The sequence below is a fragment of the Sinocyclocheilus rhinocerous genome, unplaced genomic scaffold (genome assembly GCF_001515625.1).
Source record: "Sinocyclocheilus rhinocerous isolate Xijiao unplaced genomic scaffold, SAMN03320098_v1.1 scaffold1619, whole genome shotgun sequence".
Classification (NCBI taxonomy): domain Eukaryota; kingdom Metazoa; phylum Chordata; class Actinopteri; order Cypriniformes; family Cyprinidae; genus Sinocyclocheilus; species Sinocyclocheilus rhinocerous.
In genome coordinates this window covers 326,158-339,458 of record NW_015649446.1, presented here as the reverse complement: position 1 = coordinate 339,458, position 13,301 = coordinate 326,158, and the positions used below count along the sequence as shown (strand labels likewise).

The 13,301-nt window shown below is 35.6% G+C and overlaps 1 protein-coding gene and 1 long non-coding RNA gene across 2 annotated transcripts in view; both read left to right on the top strand.

The window, feature by feature from the left end:
• LOC107710570 (tubulin polymerization-promoting protein family member 3-like) overlaps positions 1–2,372 on the top strand; it is a 3,759-nt gene extending 1,387 nt beyond the window's left edge. The window contains exons 2-4 of the mRNA XM_016515375.1: positions 1,521–1,727; positions 1,834–1,987; positions 2,076–2,372. Of these exons, the coding sequence (XP_016370861.1) occupies positions 1,531–1,727; positions 1,834–1,987; positions 2,076–2,270 (546 nt within the window). The 5' untranslated portion in view covers positions 1,521–1,530 and the 3' untranslated portion in view covers positions 2,271–2,372. The remainder of the gene's footprint in view (positions 1–1,520; positions 1,728–1,833; positions 1,988–2,075) is intronic.
• Positions 2,373–3,668: 1,296 nt separating this feature from the next.
• LOC107710569 (uncharacterized) lies at positions 3,669–4,802 on the top strand. The gene is made up of 3 exons (XR_001636613.1): positions 3,669–3,720; positions 4,537–4,641; positions 4,764–4,802. It is a non-coding gene; the product is annotated as an uncharacterized LOC107710569 (long non-coding RNA).
• Positions 4,803–13,301: the final 8,499 nt, after the last annotated feature.

Below are 13,301 nucleotides of genomic sequence, written 5' to 3'. Positions count from 1 at the left end.
TTGAAAAAAAAAATAAAAGTGACACAACAAAATTACTAAAACTAAAATTAAAATGATAATACATTTAATATATTTATAAAATATAAAAATAAAAACTAATCCAAAATATTAATTAAAACTATTATATATATATATATACATATAAAACAATACACAAAGTACACATATTTTCATTAAAATGCTAAGCAAGTTCATTATGTGGCATCTTTCAGTAGAAGATCTAGAATGTAACAAAAATCAGGATCTGTTATGGTTATGGTAGATAATATGTTGGCCTAATCTGGTTATTGCAATCATTGTTAATGCCATTACATTTCCAACTGGAATATGATGAAGTTCCAATTATTCTTGTCCATGTACACTCTTAAAAATCAGGGTTCCAAAAGTTTTTTGAACCATTGCGATGGAAGAACCACTTGAGTTCCCCAAGGAACCTAGCTTTTTAAGTTCTTAAAATAACCATGTTTTATAGTGTGAAGAATATTTTAATAATCTGAATAAACCTTTATACTCTATAAAGTGTATAACTATAAACATTTTGTGTAATGGAAAGGTTCCATGAATGTTAAAGGTTCTTCTTGGAACCATCAATGCCGAAAACTTTACTTCTTTATTAACCTTTATTTAAGAGTGTAAACAGTCATTGTTCCTTTAGTTGTGCTGTCAGCAATGGTGATCTGCTGTGAGTAGGTCTTAATATATAATGTGGTTGTGTTGTAAGTGATGAGTTGCTCAGAGACATTAGACAGAGGTGCCCTGAAGCCATTAGAGCAGGGGTAGGCAAGTTCGGTCCTAGAGAGCCGCAGTCCTGCATAAAATTAAAATGATAATACATTTAATATATTTATAAAATATAAAAATAAAAACTAATCCAAAATATTAATTAAAACTATTATATATATATATATACATATAAAACAATACACAAAGTACACATATTTTCATTAAAATGCTAAGCAAGTTCATTATGTGGCATCTTTCAGTAGAAGATCTAGAATGTAACAAAAATCAGGATCTGTTATGGCTGCACATGAACAGGTGCACATAGATGATGTTACCATGTCAAGGATTTACAGCTGGAACTATTAAAATAATAATAATAAAAAAAAATAATAATAAAGCTTAAATTAAATTAAAAAAAAATTAGATGAAAACCTTGAAAAAAATGTTGGCTTGGCAACTAACTGATGTAAAATAAGTTGAAGTACTAAAACTAAAACTGAAATAAAAATAAAGCTAAACAGAAATATTAAAAACTAAAAATGACAAAAGCAAAAAAATAAATAAAATAATTAACTAAAAAAAAGACTAAATAAATGCTAATTCAAAATATTAATAAACACTATAATAGTATACAAATAATAGGCTACTAAAATAACTGGATCAATAAGAAGCCAGGGTTGGAAGGATCAGTTTTCTAATATTGCAATAAAACATCAAAAAATTGCATAATCAAACCTTAAAATATCTGTCTTCCCTTTTCTGTCTTTCTTTAAAATTCTTTCTTTCTCTAATGCTAGATCTGACAGGATGGCTGAAGTTTCCAGTGAGGTATCACTGGCAGATGTTGAGACGGCATTTCGTAAATTTGCAGTGCATGGAGACACCAAAGCAACAGGGAAGGAGATGAACGGGAAAAACTTTGTTAAGCTGTGCAAGGACTGCAAGGTCATCGATGGCAAAAGTGTCACCAGCACAGATGTGGACATCATCTTCAGCAAAGTCAAGTATGATTATTCTCACAGTGAACAGTTTTTCTTTGAATGCTGTGCAGCACAATAGACATTACTGGGCCTAAGATTGTGCTGTTTTGTATCTGCTTATGTGTTTTAGGGTTAAATCAGCACGCGCCATCACATTTGAGCAGTTCACTCAAGCCATGGCGGAGTTGGCTACAAAACGTTTTAAAGGGAAGAGCCAGGACGAGGCAGTACAGCTTCTCTACAGTCTTATTGCCGGCAAAGAACCCGCCAACGTTGGTGTCACTGTGAGTACTAGCCAATCAAAACAGTCTGTCTTCATAGATTAAGCAATAAACATAAACATTAACCATGGATAATCTCTTTCTCTCACAGAAAGTGGCAAAAGCCTCCGCTGTAGACAGGTTAACAGACACCAACAAGTACACTGGTTCTCATAAGGAGCGCTTTGAAGTGTCAGGAAAGGGAAAAGGCCGTGTGGGGAGGGAAGACATCCCTGATACCAGCGGATATGTTTCAGCATACAAAGGCCAAGGCTCCTACGACAGCAAAGTAAAAGAGGATGAATGAGAGGAAGGGATAAAAGGAAAAGAATGCTTTATGCATGACATAATGAGTGCATGTCTGAAGTCTTCCTGGTTTTATTTCAGCAGCTGGGCTGTGGCTTGCCTGCAAAAACAAACCCCTGGCTAAATGTGTCTTTATCATTTTTAAACTTGCGAGTAATTCACAGTTAATGATCTATAAATCATAAACGCTCTTTGGTGATGCTCGTGTTTGTTGTTTTTACACTGGTTCATACCACCAAGTAGCAACCTGTCTGTCTGTCTGTCTATACCTGCTAGCTACCTGAAAAACATCGACTTGAATCCCAGGGGAAACACATGCTGATAAGATACATACCTTGAATGCAAGCCATTTTAGACAAAAGCAGTGGCCAAATACATAAATTAGTGAGACATTCGACACTCAAAACAATACCCCTTTAAAAAATAAGTGACAGATGTGTTGACAGATGACAGATGTGGGGTCATACACTGGTGTGTCATCATGTTACTGATTTTTCATGTGGTAACAAGCTGATTTTTATGTCTTTGACCCATTTGCCTTTCTGAAATGTAATATATTATTTATATTTAAGACTAAATAAAACCAAACAATAACCCAAAAATTCAAGCTGTCATCATTTACTCATGCTCATGCCATTCCAAACCTGTATGATTTTCTTTCTTCTGTGGAACATAGAAGATTTTTGAGAAAATGTCCTAGTGTTTTTTTCTTTTTCACCAAACAGTTTGGTTTCCAACATTCTTCAAAATATCTTCTTGATTCTGTGATGCACAGAAGTAAGTTCTACTGGTTTGAAATGGCATGAACGTGAGTAAACGAAAGGATTTTCTTTTTTGTGTGAACTATCCCTTTAAGTGCTTCTTTCTCTCTGCTGGGGTTATTATTTTGCTGGCTAAATGAGCTTTATTGTGTGCTATTTGAGCTTTATGGCTTTGTTGCACTGAGATCTCTATCAGACTGTAAACACTGAACTGAGTCTACTCAAATAATGTCAAATAAAGAAATGTCATGTGAGAATACTTGACTGAAATTACAGCACACATTATTGTGATTTTTTTTTGCATCATCTCTGACTGTGTTGTATTGTATTGTAGATAGAGGTGTGGTGTGTTTCTTTGAATAGCTGTTCTGGGACTTCAGTCAATAAGAAACAGAGATCCTTTCCTGGGAAACCACATGTCTGATCGCTTTAAAATCTTGCGTTCAGTTTCATCGAATTTGATGCGTGTCATTGTGTGGCGGTATAGTGTAAAGCTCTGTGGGGTTTTGCATTTCAGTGCATCTGAGGGAAATCACAGTCTTCACAAACACAAACCTGACTCTCCCTCCTTGAATACAGGAGGAGGAGTGCTGCCAGGATATAAAGCTGAACATAACACAGACTCCAATTTTCACTCACTTCCACTGAGACCCAAAAGGCAGAAACAGAAACAGCTGTGAAACATGAAAGGTGAGAAAATAATCACTGCTTCTGTAAAGAAATATTTATTATGACAGTAAAAGTCTAACAGACAAACTTGACAGATCACTGCACGTGTTAAAAGAAGTTGCTTGCTTTGTAATTCATAAAGTTTTGAATAATATTTATTTTGGCAATATTTTATTTTATGTTATTTATTTTTATTTGTTTAAATACATTTTAATTATTACAATTAATTTATTATAAACTAGTCTAAAACAAGTCCATTTGAAACTCACAGATGCTTCAGAAAGAGAATTAAATAAAAAAAACAATTTTAACAAAAACTTCAAGAGATTTTTTTTACAGATTTTAAACAATAATTAACTTTAATAAATGTTTATTTAATATTTAAAATGTTTACCATCTAACATTTTAATATATATATAATTACCATATTACAATAAAATATTACAATATATTACAATAATATATATATATAATGTTAGATATTAGCAGGCCCTGATGGAATCTGCAGACTTTTTTCTGATTTTGTTGGAAAAATTTGTGGAATCTTACAAAATCAATTTAAACCTAGTAAAATGTGTTTAGTAGAGCTGCGATTATGACACTTTTATTGGTTGCCGAAAGAATGATTAAATTAGCTAACATAAACAAATGGGAAAACTGCAGACAGATTCCATGTGGGCCTAGTTAAGTGACAAATTTTAATACACTGTCTGTTACACTGGTCTGTTTTCATGAGCCATGGAGCGTAAACCAAACTGACTCTGTGCCGTACAGACTGTAACGGTATCATCAAAGTTCTGACAGAATGTGATTACCCTCTGTGAACAATTTAATCAGGGCAAGGTGTTGTGCTGCTCTGTGTGTTGCCGCTGGTGCTGGGCCAGGAAAAGGCCTTCAGCTGGGATGGACCAGGACAAACCCTTGCTCCAGATCCCATCAACCGTAAGTCTTTGCAAGTCTCCATGAAAATCTTAATAATATGGAAATTTACAGCATTATGAAATACACCAAAATGTAAAGTTAGAAATCATGTGTGAATAATATCTTTATTGCGCTCTCACTAGCATGCCTGACTGACCAGAACTCATGTGGTTGTTGTCTGAATATATATCTTTGAGCACATCACCTCAAGCTCAATGAACTTTATGGATCTTTATTCAATATAGAGGGGGTGTTTATGTACTGTAACTCTAACTGGGGCAAAATAAAAGTATGAGAAGCTTTCGTTTCCTAGCACTTACAAACTAAACAGGCAAAATAACACAGAAATTTGAGTAGTTTGAAATGAAATCCTGTTTTAAAACAGTAAAGAAAAAACATGTTGACTAGTAATAACTGCATCTTATCTGTTAACTCCATCTAATCTGGCCTTATTTATTTTGTGTCATAATTTTTGTGTGTTTCATACATGTTACTCTTTAGACAACCGAGTGGCGTTTTCTGTGGGTCTAACTGACAGAAGACGTTGCATTGGTCCGTTGAGGATGGCGACAAATCTGGTCTATCAAAGCATCTTTATCAACATTGGAGAGGCCTATAACTCATCTACCGGTGTGTTCACGGTTCCACGGTCAGGCGTGTATAACCTGGCATTTACTGTTTTCAGCGACGCAGGCTCACCAGGCGCATCGCTGGCTGTTTGTGCCAGTATCAGGAAGAATGGTGTGGCCCTAACTGCACTTAGGGAGATTTATGGACAGGACCAGGAGGACCAGGCCACTGCCGTCCTGCTTGCGCAGCTCAGCGCAGGGGACCATATTACCATCGGTCTCCAGGCTGGCTGCTGGATCTGTGATGATCAGAATCACTATAACACATTTAGTGGTTTTCTGTTGTATGCTACAGAGTGAAGCACACACACACAGACTTTAAAATGATATTAGTGAGGAGCTCTTACAGATGTAGTGGTTTTCATACAAAGATCATAAATTCTAAACCTAAATATCACACAAACCTGTTGACATTAGATTTGAAGCAAAACTTGATTTGGTAAATGTATCAGCATTTTAGTGAAAACCACTTTAAATGAAGTTGGTTTTCAACAGGTTTTACTATACTTTTGTTTTTAAATATTTGACACCAAACCGTATAAACAAACCTAGACACAAACACATACGGATTGTAAGATAATAGAATGTTGCAAAAGGCACAGATGTTGAACTAATACTAATAAAATGTTGACATGAAAAACAAAATTGTGTGGCCATTTAACTTCTCTTTCTCTTGTAGTATTTCATCTCTATTTTAAATGATTGTAAACTAAATTAAAAAATGTCTATTATATTATATTATATAATAGAGTGGTGGCACAAACACATCTAGCAAAAGTAAAGATCAAAATACACACACAAAATATCCTAACTATTTCATTTAACTTTTTTTTTTACAATTAATAATGGACAATTCCCAAAAAAATTAAAATAAATAAATAAATAAAGTGTCATTGATGGAGTTTGGGTTCCTTGCCACTGTCACCTTTTGGCTTGCTCATGGGGACACATGATAATTTTGGCAATATTTTTGACTTGACTGCACAGACACTATTGAATGAGAATCTAAACTGAGCTGAGCTGGATAATGACATCACTCTTTTCTCCAGAGCTGCTTTATAGATGAATTAAACTCACTCCATAATTGATGGACTTTACACAGTTATCGAACCAAACTCAAGTGATTTCAACTTAATAATGACTAGCCTATATTTACTTTTGTCTTTTTTTACGTCATTAAATTGGTTGGAGCATGAGAAACACTATACTGCACTATAATCCATGTCTTACGAAGGTTTTCCATAGTTTAATGTGAGGTAGGCTACAGATGAGTATTAAAGTCGTTAAATTCAAGTTCACGTAAACTCTTCTCTCGGCTGCGACTGCCTGTCATCCTCCATTCAGCACTCTCAAACTGCATGTTGTGTTTGGTTGACAGTCAAGACGATGACACACTCTCCAAGATGATTGAGTGTTCCTATTATTATATTTGATCTGTAGATAAAGATCAATGGTTTTGCATAAAAGGACTTTATCTTGCTGGAGTTTAGCGCTGTTTCTAAATCACGTTACTTTCTACGGGTGTCTGTTAGATCACAACACTGGAGTAGAGAGCACTATGAAATGTTCTTCACGCGCACAGTAACTGAAATTTGAAACTGTTAAAAGAAAAGGCTCAAACTGTTGCACAGATATAACAGGCTACACTACGCTTCCCTTTGTCCTTTGAACTTTTCTATACCGAGCGCTCCATGTCGCTTCAAGTACATCATTCTGCGCACGAGATGCGCATAAGCACTTTGTTCCGCTCTGTATTGGAGCCTTTCATATTATAATACTTTTGAGCAATAAAAGATTATTAATAGCCTTTCTTGTTTTGTCCTATCTAAAATATGTTGCTGCCTCATTACGGTGCTGTACATTTAAAATAAATGTCTTTTAATTTTATTGTATATAATTATAAATAGCCTATATTTACTTGTTTTTCATTAATGTATTTTACAAAAATACAAAGAGCAATGTGTAACGATTTACCATATTGAATCCTACACTTATTCACTTTTATTTGTTCCCCACTAATGTTTTTTCACCAAATGTTTAGATTTTATAAAATTATTGTGCACTCATGATTTTTCTAGAGTAACTTTTGCTGCTGAATTATCCAGTTTATAACCTAGTTTATAATAGTATTTTGTCAAATATTATGATTAAATATTTTTTATTTGTTAGTTTTCTTTAAAATGGAGTTGTCTATATTTAGTAGATTGTGTTTAACACACAAAAAAACTGTGTATCAGATCGGTATCAGTATTGGCCGATACTCAGAATTTTTGGTATCGAATCGGTTCTGAACAAATGGTATCCGTCCGTGCATCCCTATTTTTTAACCAAACTATGTTATGAAAATGATAACAGAATGATTTGATATACTATTTTACTTTATGCAATATGTGCGTACAATATCCATAAATTGGTATTCCTATTCTATACAATGTATTTATACATTGCATCTAATTTGCATATTAATGTGTTCTTGGGGCAAACCATAATGAAAAAAGAAGTGTAATAATGGGAGTAATAACTTTGCAACGATTTCATAAGAATATCTAATATTTCATAGGAATATTGATCTATAATTTCTTTCCCTATTGACTTGCTGTGTCTCCCCAAAATGCTTGATTAACATGATGTTTGTCCTGGTGTCCTCTACAGAAGACATGTATGAAAATTATGCCCTTTATATAATATAATATAATATAATATAATATAATATAACAAAAAAAAATCATATAGTTCTATATAGTATAAAAGTTTAAATAAATACATTTGTTTATTTTATATAACTAAACTAACACACAATATGCCAGTTACACTCATTTCATACTCCCATGTGATAATGGTGTGATTTGAGAAACATGAGTGATTTTTTATTTTTAATATTACGCAGATGATGCCTCTGAATTACATCACTGGGATGAACCATAATAAAAACCAAACCAAGAACACAAGAACAAATCAATACTGACCCAATAAAATACGGCTATTGATACACCTGATAATATCAGCCAGTTCTTCACGCAAACAAAAACACATGTGCAACCAGAGCCAGCTGACCTACTGATACTCTTGTCCCTTTTTATCTGTTATAATCCAATTATAACACACAGACATTGAGGAATTGGGTTCAGGGAGACATCTGAGAGTGCTTTGCACTTCCTTGGGATTTTACTTCTGAGCAGCTATAGGATGTGTACACGGCACGCACACCCATACACACACAGATGCACAATGATGATTGATAGCCATCAGGGTGGGACTGCCCTCTGTGCCTGACATCAATGCTAATGAAACCTATAATAAGCACCACCAATTAACACCACACAGTGAGTGAGAAGGACTTTTTCATAAATTCAAAGCTAGTTTGCGTGTTTAACAAGTGTTTTTGCCAGTGAGGAGAGTCATTGCTGTGAACTTAACAGGGGATATGAAGAAACCTACACGCCGCCAAAAACTACAAAGCTGGTTTGATTAGAGAAAAAGGTTACATTTGGTCACAGAAAAGGTGAGTATTCAAAAGAACATGTGTTTACATGGAGAATGTTCCTTTGCAGGCTGGAAAGCTGTTTAGTTTCTTAGCAAAAGCTTTCTCACAAAAATCACTGAAAGGCAAGGATAAATTGTGTTGATGACAATGAAATAAACTGTACCTAACAATTACCATAAATGACTAAAAGTCTAGCAAGATTCTGAATATAACACTGCAAATAAATGTGAAGAAATGTATAACCATTTGTATAACCATTGATTTTGTGTTTGGAAATTCAGTCAAATCAGCTCATTAAAATAATAAAAATAGTCTCTGCTCAAGTGATCAGGACTTGCTTCCCTGAAGAGGTGAATGTTCTCTCTCAAACTGAGCTGTGAGCTCAAAGTTGTAACAAAGTAGCTGAAAGTTCTTTATATTAAAAGTTCAAGCTGAACTACAATTTTTCAGTGTCAAAATACTTTCTCAGATCCTGGCTTAAAATGCAGAAAAAGATACATGGAAGGCATTTGTAGATTGCTCAAACTGTTTGAACAGCCGACAGTAACATTGGCTCAACCAATGTCATGAGTTTTGGGCAGGACCAGTGGCATTTTCCAGGGCTCCCTCATCCAAATAAACAAACAAATAAATAAATAAATATATATTTTTAAAAACTACCCCCATATTTTGATACTTTTCATCTACTTCATCGCAGACAGTTTTCTTTAGTTTTGTTTCCTAGAATGAATAGCAAATATTAATTGACACGATAAACAGCTGCAAACTACGGAGCCCCTAAAGGGACATGGTGGTGGAAAAAAATCAGACTGAGTGAAAAAATTTGGGGTGGGAGGAAAAAATATTTGTCAGATTTTTTGCGTTCTCTCGCAAAACTTTTGCATTCTCTCGCAAAACTTTTGCATTCTCTCGCAAAACTTTTGCATTCTCTCGCAAAACTTTTGCATTCTCTCGCAAAACTTTTGCATTCTCTCGCAAAACTTTTGCATTCTCTCGCAAAACTTTTGCATTCTCTCGCAAAACTTTTGCATTCTCTCGCAAAACTTTTGCATTCTCTCGCAAAACTTTTGCATTCTCTCGCAAAACTTTTGCATTCTCTCGCAAAACTTTTGCATTCTCTCGCAAAACTTTTGCATTCTCTCGCAAAACTTTTGCATTCTCTCGCAAAGATATTTGCGTTCCCTTTTGCGTTCTCTCGCAAAAGATATTTGCGTTTTGCGAGGGAACGCAAAGTTTCTCGAGGGAACGCAAAAGTTTTGCGAGAGAACGCAAAAAATCTGACAAATATTTTTTCCTCCCACCCCAAATTTTTTCACTCAGTCTGATTTTTTTCCACCACCATGTCCCTTTAGGGGCTCCGTAGCAAACAATTCAGTGCACCATGGAAAAAAGGTTGGGAACCACTGCTATAGTATATAGGCCTAGTATTAGTATTTTACTATTAAAGGGGTCATATGATGCGATTTCATTTTTTCCTTTCTCTTTAGAGTGTTACAAGCTCTTGGTGCATAAAGAAGATCTGTAAAGTTGCAAAGACTAAAGTCTCAAATCCAAAGAGATATTCTTTATAAAAGTTAAGAGTTAGCCACACCTACCTAAAACGGCTCGTTCGAACACGCCCCCACATATCTACCTCACTATGTGGGAAGATTTGCATAAAGCCCCCAAATGTTCACGCAAAGAAAGAAAGCGTAACTTTTATTCTCGCTGTAGTATTGATGCCGCCATGTCGAGACGCTGTGTGTTTCGTTGTGAAAGCAAAACTACTTTGTTTGGTCTTCCAAAAGAGGACGATATCCGCTTCGTCATGCCTAGAGCTGATCCGTGCTGGTCGCTGAGGAAATACATCAACTTAGTGCTGTGGATCACCGGATATGCTTTCACCGTTTTCACCGCTCCTTCATCGGATCCGCCGGGACCGCCGTTCTCAAGTTTTGTAAAAATCGACGCGTTTCAAAAAGGCGGGGCATAGAGGAGAAACAATAATGTACAGTATGTGGAAAATAATGTGTTTTTTTTACTTTAAACCGCATAAACACATTTCATTACACCAAATACACAAAATAATGTTCTTTTTAGCAGCATCATATGACCCCTTTAACATAGCATTATAGCACTTAATATTAAAATTTAGTTTAAGTTTTAGTATTCTTGTTTATACTTTTATTATTTTTTAAAATATCTCTATATAGCTTTAATTTATTTCAGTTTTAGTAGTTAAAAAAACTACTAAAAGTAGTTAAAAAAAACCTTAAGAAATGATTCCATGTTATTATTTAGAATAAATAAAGTAATTCACTAATAACATTTCAAAGAACAAATAAATGTTAAACAAATGTAGTAATTTGGTATATGATGAATATACCAAATGTGCATATCCTCTCTCACACATACATACGAATGTATAAAAATGCACACAATCAATCTGTGTGTGACTCATTCAGGCATCTTCACGGCTCCTTGTGCGGGCGTCTTCTCCTTTAGCCTTACACAGAGCTGTAGAGAGAGAGAGTTGTGACAACTCCGTTCACTCCAATGGACCAGTTTTTTTTTTTTACAGCAATGGCGGATCGTGGAGCCGCTCAATAGTTCCCGGAAGTTAGCGCTCATACTATCAGCGCCGTAGAGATGCAGCAGAAGAGACCGCTGTGACGAACTTTTAAAAGGTAAGACATAGAACAAAATTGTATATTATCAGCACAGCTAATAATTAATTACCAAAAATCACAGTTCTGTCTCTCCAACTCAATGTATTTCAATTGCCCGCTATGAAGTTCCTGGAACTATTTGAGGTCTACGTGAATCACGTGACGATCGAGCGTTTTGGACTTCCGTTGACGCAACTCTCTCTTTCTATGGCTCTGGCCTTACAGTGTACTCAAACAAAGGATCTGAAGGACAGCGTTTGTACCAGCGGGTGGCACTAGTGAGACAGGGACGTTCTGAGGTCGCTGCGTGGGAGGACCATAGACTGTATAGGGGAGGACGACAGGGAGGATGCAGAAGAAACCGCCACACAAATCCTGTTCGGTCTTTTAGAGCTGGAGAGCAGGTTTACGCACAGCCCATGTCTGGAAGAGAAATCTGTGGTGACATATGGGGCCGAAACATCTTTAGCGGATACTAACTTTATCCTACTGATAGCTAAAACAGCACTGCAGAGCTGCATACGCATTCAAACACACACACAACACAAACACACAGGCAGGGATGTTATCATTATATGTTCAATAGAATAAACTAAGATTAGTGGAGAAAATCATTGTTATGGCCTCTGTTTAACACTTTAAGAATTTTAAAGAAATTAATTATTTTATCCATGCTGAATAAAAGGGAAAAACGTACTGACCCCAAACTGAACAGTAGTATAGTAAAACCATAATTTGTGTGTGAATGTGTGAATGAGAGAGAGGGGAACTCCACCCAGCTCCACTGTTATCTCATCTCACATCAGACCAGTGTATGACACAGCCCTGTAAGGCCTCTTCCACTGATCAATCTCAACAAGTGCAACAAGCTCAGTTTAGACCTCGCTTCAACAAGCTGGTTTTCAAGGTAACACAGTGAACATAGTAAAAATGACATGATTTCCAACATCAGACACTTGAAGCGCAGATGGCATGACCACAGTTAATATGTCTATATCCATATTGAAACCATTTAGTTAATCCAACAATATATTTTCATGGGCCACGTACACACTGTAAAGGTTCAGGACAGCTGCAGTTAAATACAGGAGTGAATCCCCTATATTACAGTTTTGTGTGTGTACGTAACAGAACTCACTCTCGAAATTGCAATGAGTGACATTGTTGTAAACATAGCGATGTTTCGCCAAATTATCGCTCTAGAGCAGGGTTAGTATCTTTTTTTGAGATGTGAAGCCCACATTGCATAGCCAGACTTACAGCTAGACACAGACAACCAATCACATGCCTCAAATTCACGTACTTTGGACAGTGACAGAAACACATATAAACAGTAGTTTTGGAAAAATGTCAAATGGTGGTCAAATTGGAGTGAAGAAGAGACTGTTTCATGCTTACGCTTATAGTCCGAAAAGTTAATTCAGGAAAAACTTGACAGTACAGTCTGTAACATATAATATGTGGATGCACAATGAAAGAGCCTTTATGTAAACAGGTCGCGTGCTGAGTTCACCAAAACAATGACACTGACACAGCACATCTGCACATACGAATGTTAACCCGGAGTTTAGGAATGTACCGTGTGAAACGTTAGATTATGAATACCCAGGATTAATTATTAACTCTGGGTAAACTATGAGCAGTGTGAAATGTAAAGCAAGACAACACAAGACTCTGTTAACCTGGAACTTGGAATGAACCACATCAAGCATGAAAAGCCCCATCAACATACCTATAAATATATTATACCTGGAACACAGTAAACTAAACTTGAGACAATATTTTTGTATAGAAACAAGTATAAAAGCAAAGGGAAGTGACTCAATTCTGTTACTATGGAAGCAGAAGTTAGATCATGACATCAGTACAGCTCAGCTCAGCTCACTTTGTCCAGTGATGTCATGGCATGTCAGGAGTGGT